This window comes from Mirounga angustirostris, unplaced genomic scaffold, assembly GCF_029215605.1.
Source record: "Mirounga angustirostris isolate CCGP_5_RB_7025 unplaced genomic scaffold, mMirAng1.0.hap1 SCAF_7, whole genome shotgun sequence".
Taxonomy (NCBI): domain Eukaryota; kingdom Metazoa; phylum Chordata; class Mammalia; order Carnivora; family Phocidae; genus Mirounga; species Mirounga angustirostris.
Window position 1 is genome coordinate 109,370,506 of NW_026991715.1, and position 19,960 is coordinate 109,390,465.

The 19,960-nt window shown below is 38.8% G+C and overlaps 1 protein-coding gene across 3 annotated transcripts in view; it reads left to right on the plus strand.

Annotated features, from left to right (window-relative positions):
• Positions 1-16,676, plus strand: part of FAM114A2 (family with sequence similarity 114 member A2) — a 33,353-nt gene extending 16,677 nt beyond the window's left edge. For all 3 annotated transcript variants that reach the window (XM_045902182.3, XM_064596622.1, XM_045902188.3), the window contains exons 10-14: positions 6,688-6,810; positions 7,306-7,445; positions 9,078-9,150; positions 13,443-13,496; positions 15,352-16,676. In XM_045902182.3, coding sequence (XP_045758138.1) covers positions 6,688-6,810; positions 7,306-7,445; positions 9,078-9,150; positions 13,443-13,496; positions 15,352-15,453 — 492 coding nt within the window. In that variant the 3' untranslated portion in view covers positions 15,454-16,676. The remainder of the gene's footprint in view (positions 1-6,687; positions 6,811-7,305; positions 7,446-9,077; positions 9,151-13,442; positions 13,497-15,351) is intronic.
• The last annotated feature ends 3,284 nt before the right edge of the window (positions 16,677-19,960 follow it).

The following is a 19,960-nucleotide window of genomic DNA, read 5'->3' on the forward strand; positions in this document are numbered from 1 at the left end:
TACTCATAAATATTTTAATATGTACCTGCTGAGAATATGGATATTCCCTTATGTCACCACAGTAGTTATCCCCTGCAGTAAACTTAACATTGACACATTTTTTTTTTTTTTAATATTTATTAGAGAGCAAGAGAGTGAGAGAGAGCATGAGCAGGGGGAGGGGCAGAGGGAGAGGGAGAAGCAGACTCTCCGCTGAGCAGGGAGCCCGACCTGGGCTCGATCCCAGGATCCTGGGATCATGATCTGAGCTGAAAGCAGATGCTTAACTGACTGAGCCCCCACCCAGGTGCCCCTGATAAGCATATTTTTATTTAATCTGTTGTCCACTTGTCCACATTCTGGTTTTGGCAGCTGGCCCAACAATGTCCTTTGTATCAAATTTTTTCCTCTAACATTGGAGCCAGTACATAATCATGAATTGTGTTTAGTTGTCATGTATTTCTGTCTCTTTTAATTTAGAGTAGTTCCTCACTTTCCTTGTCTTTTATGATGAGATATACAAACTCCTTTCCCCCTGTATAAAAATAGAGTATTCCTCATTTGGGGTTTGTCTGGTGTTTTCTCATGACTAAAGTAAGGTTATGCCTTCCCAGGTAAGACACTTCATCAGTAAGGTTGTATCCTTCCCAGGCTATCATATCTAAGGCACACGATGTCCATCTTCCCCTTATTGTGATGTGTTGCCTCATTTCTCACTGTATGGTTATGATTTTTTCCCTGTGTTACTAATAAACTTTCTATGGGGAGACATTTTAAGACCAACAAATATCCTGATCCTCATCATAATTTCCCTCCTAGGTTTAGCATCTATTCATGATTCCTGCTGTATCAATATTTACTGTGATGGTTGCAAAAGGATGATGTATTTTAACCCTAGCACTTGCTCCACATTTATCAGTTGGCTCTTGGCATTCTACTCTAGTTAAGACCTCTCCCTTCTCCTATTTATTTATTATCTGTTATTTAATATGATCTCATGGGTTTCTGTTTTTTTTCCTTTGGTTTATAATTCATTACTGTTTTTAGTTAGTTTGGTATTCAAATTGTCCTTCAGGGACTCCTATGTGACATGCACTTATCATTGTTTGGAGTATTTCCTTATTTTCTGTCATAACAAGATATCATGGACTCACTTTGTACCTTCCATATGCCAGCCCTGGAATCAGCCATGTCTTCAAGGAGCCATAGTTACTTTTTAGTAGTACAGGCTAAGATGTGGGTGCTAGGAGTGCTCTTCACTGCTGTGGTGTCTTTGCTTCTAGGCCCTGGGGGCAAAGCTAGGAAATGTACTCAGATAACACACCCCATATTTTACGTGTACACACATACATAAGTTGGAGATCATGAGTTTATCTTGGTAACTCCAATTTCAGTCCATCCCTACAGGGTTCTTCCTGCCTTGCCTTTCCTCATGACACGTTTGTACTCTCTTCTTCCACAGTAAGAACCCCATCCCCCAACATTAGCACATGTCCTTATTTCCTCAGTTCTGTAATGCATCTGAAATAGTTTCATTGCTTTGCCCATGCTACTATAAGACCAACCTATGGAAAGAATGTATGATTTATTTGCTTTCCCCCTTGTTAATTTAATTTTTGAATATGTAGAGTATTATCATTGTTTCTGAAAGTCAAAACTGTATAATTCCCATCTGCTCCATTTTCTCTTTATTTATTTATTTGGTGCAAAGAGGTGATTTTATTAAAAGCACAGGAACAGGACCCGTGGGCAGAAAGAGCTGCACTGGGGTCATGAGGAGTGGCCCATTTATATACTTTCAAGTTGGGAGGGGAGTTAGGGCTAGTGTAAGTCTATAAGGAACTTTGGAAGCAAGGTTTCCAGGACCTTGAGGGGGCTAGCTGTTGTTGGGAAAAGGTCATTTATTACCGTCTAATAAAACCTTAGTCATGAGACCCTTCAGATGTATGTGGGCTGTATGCTTGGGGGATGATTACCAACATGTATCTTGGGGGGGTTTAGAGATAAAGGAAGTTTCCAAAGGAATTTTTATATGTTAAAGTAGACTTACAGGATCCTGGTGTCAGCGGGTGGAGTAGTCAGGCTAGGATTGCCTTTTGCCCTTAGCAAAGTATTAACATCGAGGCAGTTGAGTCCCTAGAGGAATGTCACTCTGCCTGTTTCAAGGACTTGTCAATGGGCTGTAGGTAGTAAGGAAATTTAATAATTTTTCTTCTGCCTTTGTTTTCCACATCATCCCCCCCTGAACAATTTGACCCTTAAATCTTTAAGGTTGCTGAGGGCAGAAGGTCTCATCTTCTGTAACTTTTTCTCCTTTTAGATATTAAACTTTCTTGCTTTCTGGCATGTCCTTGTGCTTTTTTTAGATAAAGTAAATATATTTTAAAGATAAGCAGATATATTTTCTGCTTATACAAAAGTTAACATACTGTGTATGTTCTTTAGCATTCTGCTTTATTCACTTAACCTTATGAATATGTATTTATAAATGTATCATAAGTTGTTTTTGTTTTTTTAAATGTGTATATCTTACCTCCCATCCTAAATCTTTTTTTTTTAAAGACTTATTTATTTGAGAGAGAGAAGGAGAACGTGTACAGAGGGGAGGGGCAGAGGGAGAGAGAGAATCTCAAGCAGACTCCCCACTGAATGCGGAGCCTGACACAGGGCTGATCCCACAACCTGAGATCATGACCCGAGCCGAAATCAAGAGTTGGATCCTTAACTGACTGAGTCACCTGGGTGCCCCACCTTCCATCCTAAATCTTAAATTTCTTCAAGGCTGGATCTTTGCCTTATTGGCCCTTAAAATCCCAGATGTACATTTCTTACTTTGTGGTGTTGAGCAAGTTGGTTAACCTTTCTGCTTCAGTTCCTCTATCTGTGAGATAGGGATGATGTAGAGTTCTTGTGAAGAATTAATGTGTTAATACATACAAAACTTTTATGGAGTCCCTGGCTCATAGCAAATGTTCACCATTGATGGTTCTATCTATAGAAGTTCGCCCCATGTATTATACATTTAGGTATTTGATAAATATACATATGTCAAGTAACTTTTATTTTGCTAGGTGCTAGGGAAACAGTAATGAAAAAGACATAATTTGTGTACTCAAGGAAATCATAATAAGAAGTTATTTTAAAAAGGCAAGTAACCCCTTAGCTGTTTGGTAGTACTGGTCATTCTCTGAAAGCAGTCTTCACATTGTTTACATTTTGGGTGTTGAGTCATAAGAAGTAGAATAGTTAAAGGTCAGGGCCTGATTTTCCCCAAGGATTTATATGGAAGACTGTCATACAGGGGAAAAGCAATGAAGCAGGAGTCTGAGTACACAGTTCTGATTCTTATTCTGAAACATGTGATGTGGGCAAATCCCATTTCTTTTCTAGGCCTCATTTTATTTTTTTCCCCCAACTGATAAAAAATAAGTGGTTAGAGAAGTTAAACTCAAAGGTGCCTTTTAATTCCTAAGTCTCCAGGTCTCTCCAATGGGAAGTTCCAGACTGAATTCTGGGTGTGAGGCCTGGGTAGCATTGCTAACTTTTAAAAGATATGATAAATTACCTTGAGTTGGCACAGTATTCATAATGACTTCAGTTAATGTATTTATTACAGGAGTGGTCATTTTGAGTATGTCCTATGCCTACTAAAATATCTCCTTCAAGTATACTACATTTATGATATCAGTTTTTTTTCTCTTGAGTGGCTTTATCTCTCCATTTTTCTGTCTTCTTTTAATCTGAGATAAATCAATCCCTGGTTTTTCTCTCATTTTATCTCTTCAAAGAAATTGCAGAGCATTTCACATACTATTTACACTGTTAGTCATCTGTTAGGATTCTTTCCAGCCTCATCTCTCACTGTTCTCTTCTCTCAAAATCTCACCACTCCAACCTCATCTTCTACCATGCTTCTCCCATATTGGTCTTCCTTCTGTTCCTTCAGTACACCCACCTGATTTCCCTCTACTTACAACTCTCATTGTCTAAATATTTGCACGGCTGATTCCTTTTAAACTTCAGATTTCAGCTCAAATTTCACTCTTCGAGACCCCTCCTGACCACCTAAGTCAAGCCTGCCTTCTCATCCAGTCCATACTCTCCATCTCTCCATTTTATTTTCTCACTCATTTGTTTGTTGTCTTTCTGCACTAGAGTAAAGAAGAGCAGGACCATGGTTTATATTAGTCGCCACTGTATTCCCAGCACCTAGGACAGTATGTAGTAAATATTTTTAATGGATGAACTAATTAATAAATGCACCGTCTGCTCTGGTCTAACTAGTTGCTTCACAGTTTTCTCAGCACACTTTGAGTTTTCTTGTTTCCAGTCTTTTATATAGTTATTATTATTTTTTAATTTGAGAAGTTAATGCATAGGGAAATTATAGATCAGAGCCAGATTGTTCTTGAGGGTTTTTATGGGAGATCTTGTACCATAGGAGAAAGAACCTTGAAATGAATGTCTGGGTATATAGGTTCTGCTCTAGCTCATTCATGCTATAGCCTTGGGTATAGCCCCGTCTGTTCATTTTAAAGGCTCAACCCCAGTGCTATATATGTATTAAAACCTGTGATTCTCATTTCTCAACTGGAATTACTCTCATGGTCTTCTCTGGATTCCTATTGCTTAGTTACAGCTCTGAGCACATTCCATGTATATAAAGTTCCTCAAGTGGATGCCTTCATTTAATGACAATAAACCTTTTCTTAGAAGCCAGGACACTCAGAGTTGCAAATGATAGAAACTCCAGTCAGACTGGCTTAAGAAAAAAGGGGCATTCATTAGCTCAAGAAACTAGAAAATCAAGGGGCAAGATTGGCTACAGGCATGGTTATCTACCCAGGAACCCCACCCACCCTCTACCCCAATCCCCACGCCAATCTCTTGACTCTGCTTTTTTCTGTTTTGGCTTTATTCTTAGAGGATCTTTTCCTCATGGTGGTAGGATGACTACTGGCAACTTCAGGGTGACTTTTTTTCCCAATTGAGTAACTCCAACAGAAGGAGGGCTTCCCTTCCCAGTAATTTTATCAGATGTCCTGAGGCTAATGCCCATTGACCTGGGTTGGGGTCACTTTTCCATCCATGAAGTAATCACTGTATAGATAGGGGGATTAATATTCTTGGTAACTAAATCTGAATTGTTTGCCAACCCTTGGATCCAGAGGGTGGAAGCAGTCCTACCCAAACCACATGAACTAAGAAAAATCTGGAACCTACTACCAAAAGAAAAGAGATACGGATACTGGCTAGGTAAAAACAGTAGGTGTCTTCTATAGTGTGCTAGGCACTGGGTGTGCAAATCCAAATAAGACATTCTGTAACTATCCTATAGCAATGTTTATGTAGGAGATAGGCACATTTAATTTCAGTGTCTTTTGGTAAGTACTAAGTTGAAGGGGTGCTCAGGGGACTGTGGACACACAGAAAAGGGTTGTTTAGGTGCCCAGTCTCCTGGAAGGTTTTTGAAAGTAACCCGGAAGAAACAATGTCTGGGTAGAGGATTGAAAGGAAACGAAGAGCTGCCTTTATTTAGAGCAAAGAAAAGGGTGGGGAAGGGCATTCTAACCTAAGGGAATAGCATGAACGAAGAACAGGCACATTATAGGTCATTATTATCAGTTCTTAAAATGGAAAGTGGTCAGAGATGAAGCTGGAGAAGTCAGTAGGGTTTAGGTCATGGGTACTTCTTCAGTCATGTAAAAGAACATGATCTGGTTGATGGGGAGCCATTGAAGGGAAGAGGAATGATCAGCTTATAAAATATCCTGATATGTATGTCCAGCAAGCAGTTTTCAGGAGAGGTCAGTGCTGGAAGTAAGGATTTAGGAGTTTGCAGCAGGTAGAGAATACTTAAAATTATAGAAATAGGATGGGTTGAGGGAAGAGGAAGTAGGGTGAGATAAGTAGAAAGCCTAGAACTCCAGGTGATGTTGGTGTTTAAGGGGCTGAAAAAGAAGGATCAATACATACAAGAGCCTGAGGAGGAATGCTTATAAGGGTGGAGGCAAGAATTGGAAGATGGTGGTATTATAAAAGTCAAAACCAGAAACAATTCAAAGGCCCATCATTGGGAGAATGGTAAATTATGGTATATGTATAAAATGGACTACTACACAGCAAGAAGTAAGAGTGAGCTACTGATACTTGCAGAAGCATGGATAAAACTAACAAACTATGTTCGGCATAAGAAGCCAGACACAAATTAGAATGGACTTAAGATTTCATTTTAGGACAGGTAAAATTAATTTACAGTGAGACAGAAGAATGGTTACCTTTGGGCAAGGGGAATGGTGACTTGGTTTGAGCAGTTATTGACTAGGAAGGGGCATGAGGGAACCTTCTCTTCTAGGGTGATGAAAATGTTCTGGATCTTGATCTAGGTTGCAGTTACAAAGGCATATACACATGTGAACATTTCTTGAATTGTGCTCTGAAGATTTGTGCACTTTATGTAAGTTACAATTTTCAAAAAGGCCAAAGGATTAGAGAATTTCAAGAAGGAATGAGTGGACAGGTGTTAGGTGTTGTCAAGAGAAGTAGTAAGGTAAGTAGATACATGTATGATAAATGTATGTTTGGGTGAGAACAAGAGTGCTGACTTACATGATGCTAGCATGTGCCTGGTAGGTGCACAATGCATACAGTCACCTTTTGGTGAGCTGAATTGAATTGTTGACGGGCAGTAATCTTTTTCTTATTTAGGCAAGAAATACTGCCTACGAATGGATCAGTACATCTCTGGCCAAGCCATTAGAAGAGAAGGAAGAAGGAGAAAAACAGTTGGAAACAGAAAAAACTGAGAAAATCAGTAAAAATTCAGTAGAGGTACCAAAGCAACTAAACTTTTTTTTCTTTTTTAACGGTGTGGAGATGTGGGTATCACGATCAGGGACGTAGGCACTTTCTGTTTTGTTGCATCACTACTCGTCATTTCAGCCTTCTAATCCAAGATTGTAGCAACCTTGTTCCAGACTGTAGGATGAAAGAAGGAGTGAAGAAAAAGAGACTAAGGGTTTGTGTGTGTTCTGTCATGAGGAAAGTTCCCAGAAGCCTGCTACAAGCCACTTTTTATCTAAATCTTTTGGCATGGTCACACCTGACTTTGGGGGAGCTTCTGTTTTTGTAGTTACGAGCCCAGCTGTAAAATGACATCCCTGCTGTGGTACAAGAGGAGGTTTATTGAAGGGCAGCCATTGGTCTCTGCTGCTTTCAAGATACCGAATCCTCCAGTATGAGAAAAGCAAGCTGACATCATGTCCCCTGGGCTAAAAAAAAAACCAAAAAACAAAACCCAGTGTCTTGTTTTGTTTTTCCTTTCAGGATATCCATGCATTTGCAATCCGGAGCCTAGCAGAACTGACTGCCTGCTCAATTGAACTGTTTCACAAAACAGCAGCTCTGGTTCTGCATGGCCAGAAGCAGGAAGTGACAGCTATAGAAAGGAGCAGAACTCTTTCCCAGTAAGTATAAAAGGGTATCTTTGTAAAGGATGCAAATTGCTCAGAGTTTTCTCAGCTTCCTTCCAAAGTTTTAAGAAACTTTCCTCTCAACAAGATGCTATTCACAGGTTAGAGGTTTGTTCATTTTGGGTTTTAGTTATTAGGTAGCCAAAGGGGTTGTTTCTTTTCATTGAGCCATAAGTCTACATTATAAATGTTTTTGTTAGCTGGTTGTTTTATTAATTGTTTTGTATTATTGATAATCTGAAAACAAGTTCTCAGATTATTGGTTTTAGTAAAAATAAAATTTTACATAAGTAAAAACAGAATAGTTCTTTTAAAAAAAATTTTTTTTAAGATTTTATTTATTTGATAGAGAGCGAGCTCACCAACAGGGGGAGTGTCAGGCAGAGGGAGAGGGAGAAGCAGGCTCCCCACTAAATGGAGAGCCTGAGGCGGGGCTTGATCCCAGGACCCTGGGATCGTGACCTGAGCCGAAGGCAGAGGCTTAACTGACTGAGCCACCCAGGCGCCCCAAAACAGAGAATAGTTCTAAGAACCTCAGTTCTTAATAATGGTTATATTCATTATTGAGTGCTAATTATGTGCTAGGCACCATGCTAAGGGACTTAGGTATATCATTTCTAATTTTTACAATAACTCTAAAGGTAAGTGATTAGTCCCGCTTTAAAGAAAATGAGGAAACACAGACTCAAGAGAAATGAAATAATCTGCTCAGTTTGTGCAGACTGGGATTTAATCCCAGGCCAGGCTAAGTCCCCAAGCCCCCTTTCCCACCATATTGCTGATTTTGAATAAAAATTTCAAAAATAATAGAAAGTAGATAGTCACAAGAGAAAAAAAAAGGTCTGCTTTCTAAATAAATCTAATTAAATAATGAGAGTTTTCATTGGAAAAAAAATGTGTGGGCGTGTCTAATGTGTTAGGATTGGGAGGGGCCCTTGATGTTTTCCAGACCTCTTCTTCACCTCTTCACTGTTCTATAACATCCCACAACAGGGGGCTGGTTTTGTCTTCAATATCCTTAGGATGAGGAACTCACAACTTCACAGTAGCCTGTTCTTTGGAAAAGTGGCGATTTCCACTTTTCCACTTACATATCTGTGTTTATATGTACACATATACATGTATGTGTGTGTACAGTTGCTATATGTGTGTATAAATGCACATATATATAGTCTCCCCATTAATTATCAAGTGAGTTAGAATCCATGGAAACTGGGCCTTTGCTTGTTTACTGGTAAGTCTCCAGCACTTAGAACGGTGCCTGGTACATAGACCAGTAAATATTGAATGAATGAATGCATATTTATTTTAACTACATTTGTGAATGGAATTTAGGATCTTTTAAGTTATTTCCCTTGATTTAACTTGAAAATCTAGTACTTGATAGAGGGTTATGCAGAAAAAATGTTTTTCCAAGGACTGAACCTCCTCTTTCTGTAGCAGGAATGTCTGCTCAAATGGGTCCCCAGATAGATTTGGGAGCTGATGAAGGCATATTTACTCCCTTAAAAAAAACTTTCTTCTTTCACATTTACTACCAGGAGTGATTTGTTTTCTTATAGTTGTTAAATATGCTTATTAAAAAAAAAGAAAGAAAAACAAAACTTTGCTCACTTCTTTTCCTAGGATGACAGTTGTGTTGTGTAAAGAGTTGTCTTCTCTGTCTAAAGAGTTCACCACCTGCCTAACAACTGCTGGGGTAAGAATTCTTGCCTTTTATTGGGCTACTGTCTGGTCTGTGGGCTTTTTTTTTTTTTAAGATTTTATTTATTTGACAGAGAGCGAGAGCGGGAACACAAGCAGGGGGAGTGGGAGAAGGAGAAGCAGGCTTCCCGCCGAGCAGGGAGCCCGATGCGGGGCTCGATCCCAGGACCCTGAGATCATGACCTGAGCCGAAGGAAGTCGCTTAACGACTGAGCCACCCAGGCTCTCCTGTTCTGTGGGCTTTTTTAGAACAGCTCTATGAATATAAAGTTTTCGTACCATAAAATTTTCCCATTTCAAATGTACCATTCAGTGATTTTTAGTATATTTACAGAGTTGTGCAACCGTGACCATAATCTAATTTTGGACAGTTTTCATCATCCCCCAGAAAACCTCATACCATTAGCAGTCACTCCCATTCCCTTCTACCCCACACTCTCCTAGCGCTAAATAACACTAATCTGCTTTCCGTCTATAGATTTGCCTATTCTGGACATTTCATATATATGGTGTCATACAACATGTGATATTTTGTGTCTGATTTCTTTCAGTTAGTCTAATGTTTTTCAGGTTCATCCACATTGTAGCATTATCAGTACTTACTTTGATTACCAAATAATAATCTTTTATGGACATATACCACATATACCACATTTTTCTGTTCATCAATTCATAGACATTTGGATTGTTTCCATTTTTCAGCTATAATGAATAATGTTGCTACAAACATGCATGTGTGTTTTCATTTCTTTTGGGTGGATAGGTAGGAGTGGAATTGCTGGGTCATATGGGTGATATGGGCCATTGAAGAACTGCCAAACTTTTACAAAGTGGCTGTACCATTTTACATTCTTGCCAGCAGTGTATGAAAGTTCCAGTTTCTCCACATTCTCATCAACACTTGCTATTCTCCATTGTTTTTTGTTTTGTTTTTATTTTTTTTATTTTTATTTTTTTTTTTTTTAAGATTTTATTTATTTATTCATGAGAGACAGAGAGAGAGGCAGAGGGAGAAGCAGGCTCCCAAGGAGCAGGGAGCCCGATGCGGGACTCGATCCCAGGACCCTGGGATCATGACCTGAGCCGAAGGCAGACGCTTAACCATCTGAGCCACCCAGGCGCCCTTGTTTTGTTTTTAAATTGTAGCCGTCCTAATAGGTATGAAGTGGTATCTCATTGCAGCTTTTATTTGCATTTCCCTGATGGCTAATGATGTTGAACTTCTTTTTATGTACTGTTGGCCATTTTTATGTCTTCTTTAGAGAAATGTCTTTAAGAAATTTAAGAAATTTCTGGGTGCCTGGGTGGCTCAGTTGGTTAAGCGACTGCCTTCGGCTCAGGTCATGATCCTGGAGTCCCTGGATCGAGTCCCGCATCGGGCTCCCTGCTGGGCAGGGAGTCTGCTTCTCCCTTTGACCCTCCCCCCTCTCATGTGCTCTCTCTCATTCTCTCTCTCTCAAATAAATAAATAAAATCTTTAAAAAAAAAAAAAATTTAAGAAATGTCTTAATGTCTTGCAAGTTTTGCCTACTTCTAAATTGGGTTTTTTAAAAAATTATTTTATAAATTGGGTTATTTCATTATTTATCTTTTGTCATTTATTATTTTAATTATTTGCCTTTTTATTACTGTTACTGAGTTGTAAAAATGCTTTATATATTCTGGCTACAAGTTCATGTACATGGTATGCACATATTTTCTCCTAGGCCATGGGTTGTTTTTTTGCTTTCTTGATAGTGTTTCTCCACAAAAGTTTTTAATATTGATGAAGTCCAGTTTGTCACTGTTCTCTGTTACCACTGTTCAGTACTTTTGGTATTATATCTAAAGAATCATTGCCTAACCCAAGATCATGAAGATTTATTCCTGTGTTTTCTTCTAAGAGTTTTGTTGTAGCTCTTACATGTATGTCTATGATCCATTTTGAGTTAATTTTTTATGTAGGGTGTGTGTGGGTTACACCATTCTTTTGCATGTGGATATCTAGTCGTCTCAGCACCATTTGTTGAAAAGCATTTCCCTACTGAATTGTCTTGGCCCTTTTGTCAAAAACAACCATAGATATACAGGTTTATTTCTGGACTCTCATTTCTATTTTACTGTTTTTTTTTTTTTAAAGATTTTATTTATTTGAGAGAGAATAACAGAGATAGCATGAGAGGGGGGAGGGTCAGAGGGAGAAGCAGACTCCCTGCTGAGCAGGGAGCCTGATGTGGGACTCGATCCCAGGACTCCAGGATCATGACCTGAGCCGAAGGCAGCCGCTTAACCAACTGAGCCACCCAGGCGCCCCCTATTTTACTGGTTTTATGTGTGTGTATCCATATGCCAGTGCCATATTGTCTTGATTACTGTAGCTTTGTAGTAAGTTTTGAAATTAAGATGTGTAAATCTTCCAACTTGGTTCTTCTTTTTTCAGGATCTTTTATCTATGCCCTATGCATTTTCATGTGAATTTTAGCATCAGCTTGTCTGTGTTGAGCTGATTTTTGCAACTTATTTTTGTTTTCTCTTTTTATGAAGTTTGCAGTATATTTTGTGCTACTCTTTGATACCTGTACGGGAAATGTAGACCTTGATAAAATAAAAACCCCAAAGTTTGGCTCTAGTTTTAAGGAGCAACGCCTTACTTAGACTGTGACAATCCTTATACTTTGCACTTGCAAATCAGGAGGAGAGTTGTAATTAAAACAGAGTTTGGGGCGCCTGGGTGGCTCAGTCGTTAAGCGCCTGCCTTTGGCTCAGATCATGATCCCAGGGTCCTGGGATCGAGCCCCGCATCGGGCTCCATGCTCTGCGGAAGCCTGCTTCTCCCTCTCCCACTCCCCTTGCTTGTGTTCCTGTTCTTGCTCTCTCTCTCTGTCAAATAAATAAAATCTTTAAAAAAAAAAAAAAGATGTTTTGTTTTCTTTTTAAAGGAATTGTAAAAATTTACTGAAGGTGTATGAACTATAGAACATGATCAGAAATAAGTGACCATGGATTAGGATAAAATCAAGGGCTTTTTAAATGAGCAAATAAAAATCACTTTGTAGTAAAACCAAATTCTTAAGTACAGAGAACAGATTGGTGATTGCCAGTGGTGGGGGAGTGAAGGATGGCCTAAATAGGTGAGGGGGATTAAAAGTTATAAACTTCCAGTTATAAATAAGTTATGGGGATGTAATGTACAGTGTAGTGATTATAGTTAATAATTCTGTATTGCATATTTGAAAGTTGCTAAGAGAGTAGATCTTGAAACTTCTCATCACAAGAAAAATATTTTTGTAACTGTGTATGGTGACACATGTTACCTAGACTTATTGTGATCATTTTATAGTTTACGTAGATACCAAATCTTGTTGTATACCTGAAACTAGTATGGTTTGTATGTTAATTATACCTCAATTTAAAAAAATCACTTTGTAATAAGTATATAAGTGTCAGGTGTGGCAGCAAATTCTGGGCCCTTAAACTTATTTAAAAGTGTAGCCCAAATTAATTTTTTTTTTTTTTAAAGATTTTATTTATTTATTTGACAGAGAGAGACACAGCGAGAGAGGGAACACAAGCAGGGGGAGTGGGAGAGGGAGAAGCAGGCTTCCCACTGAGCAGGGAGCCCGATGCGGGGCTTGATCCCAGGACCCTGGGGTCATGACCTGAGCCGAAGGCAGGCGCTTAACGACTGAGTCACCCAGCCGCCCCAAATTAATTTTTTTTTACTTTATGAGTTTAGATTATTCCTGTAAGGGATAATCCTGGAATTACCTCTTTTCCCCTTAATATTGTCTTTAAAAGAGCTTCTGGGATTCCTGAAGTTAATCTTCTGAGGCCAAATCTTTCCATGTGTTTCATAAAGATACTTTAACCCAGCAAGTGAACTATAAAGTGCTAACACATGGGAGTTATAAATTTCCATGATTTATTTCCATGTTTTTCAAACAGCCCATCTTAAAAACCATTGAGTATTTTGAGCACATGTTCCATATCTGCATATTCTGTTTTAAAATTGTTCTAAAGTTTCGGGTCATGTGTATCATTTCTACCCCCCCTTCCAAAATGAAGATACTTTTTAAAGTCAATAAAAAACCATAAAGGAATACACTGTCAATTGGACAGCACAGGAGGATATAAAGAATGAAATTTAAAACACTTCGAGAGATGATATTTTGCTCTTTCTCAGTCCCGACCTTTTCTATATTTAAATTATGTGCGGGGGGGGGGAGGTGGTGTGTGTGTGTGTGTGTGTCAAAGTGGGATCACACTCTGCCTACTGGTGCTCACTTAACAGTGTGTCTTTTATTCTAGGTCAAAGAAAAAGCAGACATCCTTAATCCCCTAATCACTGCAGTATTTCTAGAGGTTAGTAGTTAATTGTAAGTCTCTAACTTTTAGGGTATTATGTATTATTAATGAGCTCTTCTTCAGTCTTTTGTTTTTGTTTTTGTTTTTCACCAGATTGTTAGTTTAGTCATACTGATGCAGGTATGACCAAAATGGTGTGTAGTTGATGCAAATTCCCTGTTCATTATTACAAAGCGTAATGATGAAGCTGCTGCGTGAAGTGCAGACCAGCAGTAGGCTGTCAGTAGTTAGTACTATCCACTGGCACCTGATGGACGATCCTTAGTAATGAAACACCTTCTGGAGACCATGGGTAAACTTGCAGGGCTGAAAATTACAAACAGGTGAACACTGCTTCTGAAAGGACTGAAGTTTATACAGGGGAGATTTGTTACAAAACAAGACTAAACATTTTGTTGTATCATTTCCTTGCCAAGAAATTTGCTTTGTTTTGTCAAAGGTACCTGTATTTGTAGAATCCTCATCAGTCCATTAGATCTAAGGAGGTAAGTGGTTTAAGTCCATGGAAAATGGGGATGTAAGAGGATCACATGATCGATTATATTGCCTCCTTGTGTGACACTTTCTGCATTCCATATTTTAAAAAACTCTGTCTTGTCAATTGTGCAGACAATTTAGATGTTTGGTGATATGTTTAAAATATATGTAAGTCAGAGGAGATAATTGGTTAGGTTTTAAATATGAATTGAAAAAAATTTTTAACTATTGGACTGTTACTTCTTTAGTTTTAAATTCTTTTAAAATTATCACCAAGGAAATGCCTTTAATTCCTTACCTGCACAGTTTCCCTTGAATATCAGGGTAATTATTCTGATAATTAACACTTAGTGTTTTTAAAAGTCTGTGATTTGGTAGATGGCAGAGTGGTATAGTCAGAACTTTACAAACCAGGAGGCTCATCCTGTCCAGGATCTCCCCTTATTTGCTGTATGGCCCCGGACTAGGCATTACCTTCTTGACAATCTCATTATCTTGACAATCTCATTTGCTGTATGACCCCGGACTAGGCATTACCTTCTTGACAATCTCATAAGAGATTTAACTAGATGATCTCTGAGGTCTCTTTTGGTTGGAAAATTTGGCAGCAAATGTCACATTAAAGTTTAAATAGGAGTACATGCTATAGATAAATCCAAAAAAGGTAAAGTCACTTAATAGGTTTTCCTTATTGCTATTTGGATTTGGTTGTTCTTGATTACATATTTGAAACACTCTTGTCCTTGAAATTACATGTTTTTATCTTAATGTAATGAACTCTCTATTTTTCTTCTGGAAGATCAGAACTTGTTAGATATAAATGAAGTCTGGAAAACTCTGAGCATCGTGATTCCATGATGCTTCTCATAAATATGTCTGTTGTACCAGATAGAAATATATCTATACTTACCATCTTTGAAAGCAGTTTTCCTTGTTCGTATTTGTAGTCCCTGTCTTGTATTCACTAATTGTATTGAGTCCATGGAAGAAGAGCTGTCCTAATGGACTGAAAATCCTATTGATGTAAGATTCATAGCCTTCTAAAGTCCTTTGAGTAATTGACTAAAATGTTGTGACAGAACCTACCCATTTAGTAGAGGAATAAATAAGCTTCAAATGCCGAATTCGAGCAGGATGTCAAAGAACAGCTTCCATTTCTGATGGGCAAGTTGGACAAAAATGCTGATATTCTTTTTTGGTACTGTCATATCTTAAGAGCTAGATCGTTCTTTCCTCTCTAAATTTAACTAACATGCTTTTGTTTGCCAGGCTACAGATTCAGTTAGATTGTACAAGTTAATCTGTTTTTTTGTTTCTTTTAGCATATTTTCTCTTTTAAGTGACTGTGATATTTTCTTTTTTTCAATCTTGACAGGCCTCAAACAGTGCTTCCTATATTCAGGATGCCTTTCAGCTGCTCTTACCTGTGCTGGAAATCTCTCTCATTGAGAATAAAACTGAATTGCCAGAGGCATGAGCTGCAGGCCCAGGGCCTTCGTTAGAACATTGAAGAACAGAGAAGATTCAACCCAAAACTTGTGACAGCCAAGAAATGCACTCTCTTTTGGGTACGCCTGAAGAAGTAAAGGAGAAAGGATTATTTTAGTATATAAAATTTAGGCAGGAGAGCAGGTTTAAATGAGGTTTGTTGCATTCGCTGCTTGGCTGAATTATTCAGGTCTTCACATTGCCCTTCCAAGTTGTTAGAATTATTAAATTATTTGAGAAGAAACTTTTATAGAAAGTTCAAGAATAATAGCTCTAGATAAAGGTTAATGGGATACTCAGGCAAAAATATTGGTCTTTCTTGGACATGATGCAAAACACTGTTTTGTTATGGTTCCATATGATTTTGTAGCCCACTGATATAATCGGTTGTGGGGGAAGCAAGAGAGAAACAACTTAATTTAGTATTCTAGAATTCCTGTGCTTGATCTATTGATGCCATGACCTTTCTCCTTTCTGTAATAAAATCTATGGCTTTAAGGAAACAGTATGTAGAAATGTAATGATTACCTAAATTCTTTGGACTTGGTTAGAAAGTTTCATGTGCTCTTTCATTCTCAGTGAATATTTGGCATGAAGGAGGAACATCTGAAATGTACTCGAAGCCACATGAATTAACTACAGCAAAGTGCCCTTTGGCTTCAAATTGTTCTCCTACCCTAAGGTGACAAGTTTCAAGTTGTAGTTGAACCCCACTCAACTGGGTTCCAGACCAACAAGTGCAACTTAGAGAAACAGTTTCATGTTGGCAGGTATCCGAGTCTCTCCAGGATGTTTTTCATGCATACCTTAGGTGCAGGATAAATTCTGTAATAGCCAGCTCCAAAGGAGTATTGGAGCTCTTTTAGTGATGGGGTTTTTGTTATTTGAATATTGTTGAAGGGGATTATAGTCCCATAGAAATCATTTATAACAGGATTTAACCTGAAAGACACAATATGTTTTTCCTTATTCTTTTTTGTTTTGTTTTAATGTATTCCTTAGCATGTTTATAAATATAACTTTTATCCTTTAAATCTTAAGCCTTCTTTTGCTCTCTTCAACAATGTAAGAGGCTAATAAGGTGTTATCTTCCGAAAAGTTGTTTGGTATCCACTCTTTTTAAAAAAAATTCTCCAACTTTGTGGTTGGAGGTAACTTTGTGAGCTCTACCATTCATCTTCTAAAACCTTTAAATAAAATGTAATAATTATATCAATTGATCCTTTCACTTACTTTTCCAAACATAAGCCCCAATATCTTTTTCAGACCAAAGAAATAGCAAAGCAAAGCTCTAACAGTGATCTCAACACTATTTCTATGTAATTGCCTTATTTGGGGGTAGGGGCAGTTTGTAAGAAGGAGGAAATAAATAGATTTGGGCTAAAAAGGTACCCCATTAGCACTAAAATGCTACTCTGCTTATATTCTAATACGATCAGAAAACTTTTTGAACATTTCTTTTTTAAGATAAATCTCACCCTTCCCAAAGTGAGTAATTCTGAATTTTCAGAGAAAACAGTTGCCTGTGGTTACTAAAGATGGTGTAGCCAGTCTTGATTTGTTGCCTCAAGCCCAGTTGCTGGGTCTGAACCTGGCTTAGGAGCTGCTCACACTGCCTACCACATGTTCAGACACTTGTACAATGGTGGTTTGCAGTTTTTACTTTTCAATCTAGAAACATAGCTAAGGTTTTTCTTTTTTTTTTTTTTTTAAAGATTTTTTATTACTTGACAGAGAGAGACATAGCGAGAGAGGGAAAACAAGCAGAGGGAATGGGAGAGGGAGAAGCAGGCTTCCCGCGGAGCGGGGAGCCCGATGCGGGGCTTGATCCCAGGATCCTGGGATCATGACCTGAGCTGAAGGCAGACGCTTAACGACTGAGCCACCCAGGAGCCCCCAGGTTTTTCTTTCAAAAAGAGGGATATAGATATGGGGGACAGAACAGTGACTCTTTATGCACCTATCCAGATTGCAACCCTGAATATGACCAGTTTTAGATTAGATCTTACAAAAGGCAAATGTGACTCACTGCCTCTTTTTTCTTACTTATCCCCCTCGTCAGCTTCCCCCACCCACCCAAATGTCTTTTAATGGATTTAGGAGACCATCAGTGAAACAGTGATGAAAGGACCAATTAATTCTAAGTAACAATTGCCTACCTTTCACCTAAAATATAATGAAAAAGAATGAATGTTCCTTGATCGAGGAGAGAGAGAGATAAGAGCATAAAAATTCGTTGGCAGGTTGAGAAGGTAAATTCAGGGGATACTTTGGAACTTATTGGATTATGGCGATGATTTTTGGATGGTGTGTGCTTCATCCTGTTTGGGGTGGGTACAGGATGTAATTTCTTGATGATACCTCGTCTTTTGGTGCTATTTCTTTTTAAATTTTCTCATGTCTTTTACTGCTATGTCCTCGTATGTGCTACACTACCCCCCTTCCCAATTCACTTAACACCTTATTGGTAAAATGTTCAGTTATTACTGGGGTAAGATGCTTCTCTTTCTACTATTGGGATCTTTAAAGGCTGTGATTAAGAGACTTCATTAATTTGGTCTAAAACAATAGAAACATCTACAAACTAATTCTTGTTTATTCTTTATATAATGCCTTGCAGATGTGTTAAGGACAAGCTGCTTGCTTTTGATAGGTTTTTTTAAGGCACAGACACCTGAATTCACAGGCTTGTGAAATGTGAATCTGCAATCCATGTAGCTGGCATTCACAGGAGTCTGAAATCAGTGTGATGCATAAATGTGGATTTTTCTAGGCCTATAATCAGGAAACAAGGCCTTGTCCTACCCCGAGTGAGGACCCTCTCTTCCCTACGTGTTTTTATCTAAAGACCTATTTGAAGGAGAGATGTTTATAAATAGCTATTGATATCATTATTTGAGAAATAGACATCTTTATTTCTAGATGTATTCTGAGTTTTAAGGGTGGGTCTTCAGGTTGGAAAAGCCCAGATTAAAACGGGGGGCCCTCAGTAAGCGTGGTATTTCACAGATGTCAAAGATTGAAATCTCTTTATGTCTTACCAATGTAATGTGATGTTCATTTTCATAAAAGACTTAAAATGAAGCATTTGAGAAATGAAGTTCTAAAAATAACAAACCTTAACTAATGTGTCATCAAGGTCTCTGGCTAATACATGAGAATTTTGAAAACTTGCCCAGTAATATCATTTGCCAGCTGCACCCTGATATTCCACAAGCACCATGACTCATTTCCCCATTTTACTTGCAGCCCGTGTTACCACTTTCTTGCTTGTGATTACATCGTCTGGCCAAACCCCAAAGTCCCTTCATGTCTAGCTGTCACTTCCGCCGTCAACTCTTTAGGAAATTTTTTAACAATTGAAATATTCTCTGAACTCTTTTGTCTGTAAGCTCATGCTGGTGCCACTGTCTGAACAATGTCTGCGTTTTAGCTGCAGAGCTCTCCAAGAAAGGGAGTGAGGCAGAGGCTCTGTTGAAATGAATTGTGGCTGAGTTGGATGGACAGGTCTCAAATCTAGTTGTAACTGTTGGGTCAGTTCAGCTTCGCAAATGTTTGCCAAATGAATCCATCAAAACTCTCAAATCACTACTTTCGGTGGCTTGTGTCTTAAGAGACCAGTTTTTGCCATTTATATAAAAGTGCAGAATGATCTATTGTTCATCAACTACCAGTAGTTAAAAAGAGGAAACTAACATGTGTGGAGCAGCTTGAGGACCAGGCTCCACAGATCACACTTTTCTTTGTAATCGTCACAGCTGCTGTGCGGGGCTGGGCTGTGGCACCCTAGCGTGTGGGCCTGCAGGATGGCGTAGAAGTTAGGAGCAAAGGCAGACTCAGAAACGGACCTCAGCTCCCTCACATTCCAGCCTTGTGATCATGAGCAGGTGACTTAATCCCTTAAACTGCAGTTTTGTCATCTGTGAAATCGATCTCGAACAGCACTTGTATTATAATCCCTGATAGGATTAAATAAAATGATCTGTTTGAAGGGCTTAGAAGAGCACCTGCCAAGTGGCAATATGTGCTTGATGCTTACTAGCCGGACACGGCTCTGAACGTTTTACATGGACTAATTTAATCCTCACAACTCCATGAGAGAGGCACTGTTAGCATGCCCATTTACAGAAGAGAAAACTGAGGCACAGAGGTTAAATAACTTGCCTGGGGTCGCATAGTCAACAAGTGGTAGAGTCAGGATGCAAACCCAGGCAGCGTGGCACCTGAGTTCGGCTTTTAGCTATGACATCACGCCACCGTAACGACTATTAGCTCCTTTGTTACGATGGTTATGAAACAGTCCCAGAGGGCTCAGTGACTTGCCCCACATTTCACAACTCTGAGTGGCAGAGCCCCTGCAGTGTGAGCCCAGGTTGTCTGGCTCCCAAACTCACATTTGTTCTATTTTATTTTTTAAGGGGAAAGTCTTGGAGGTTCCTGTCTAGTGATAAATATCTGTAGGGGAGCATCTGGGCACATTATCCAAAGCCACTAGG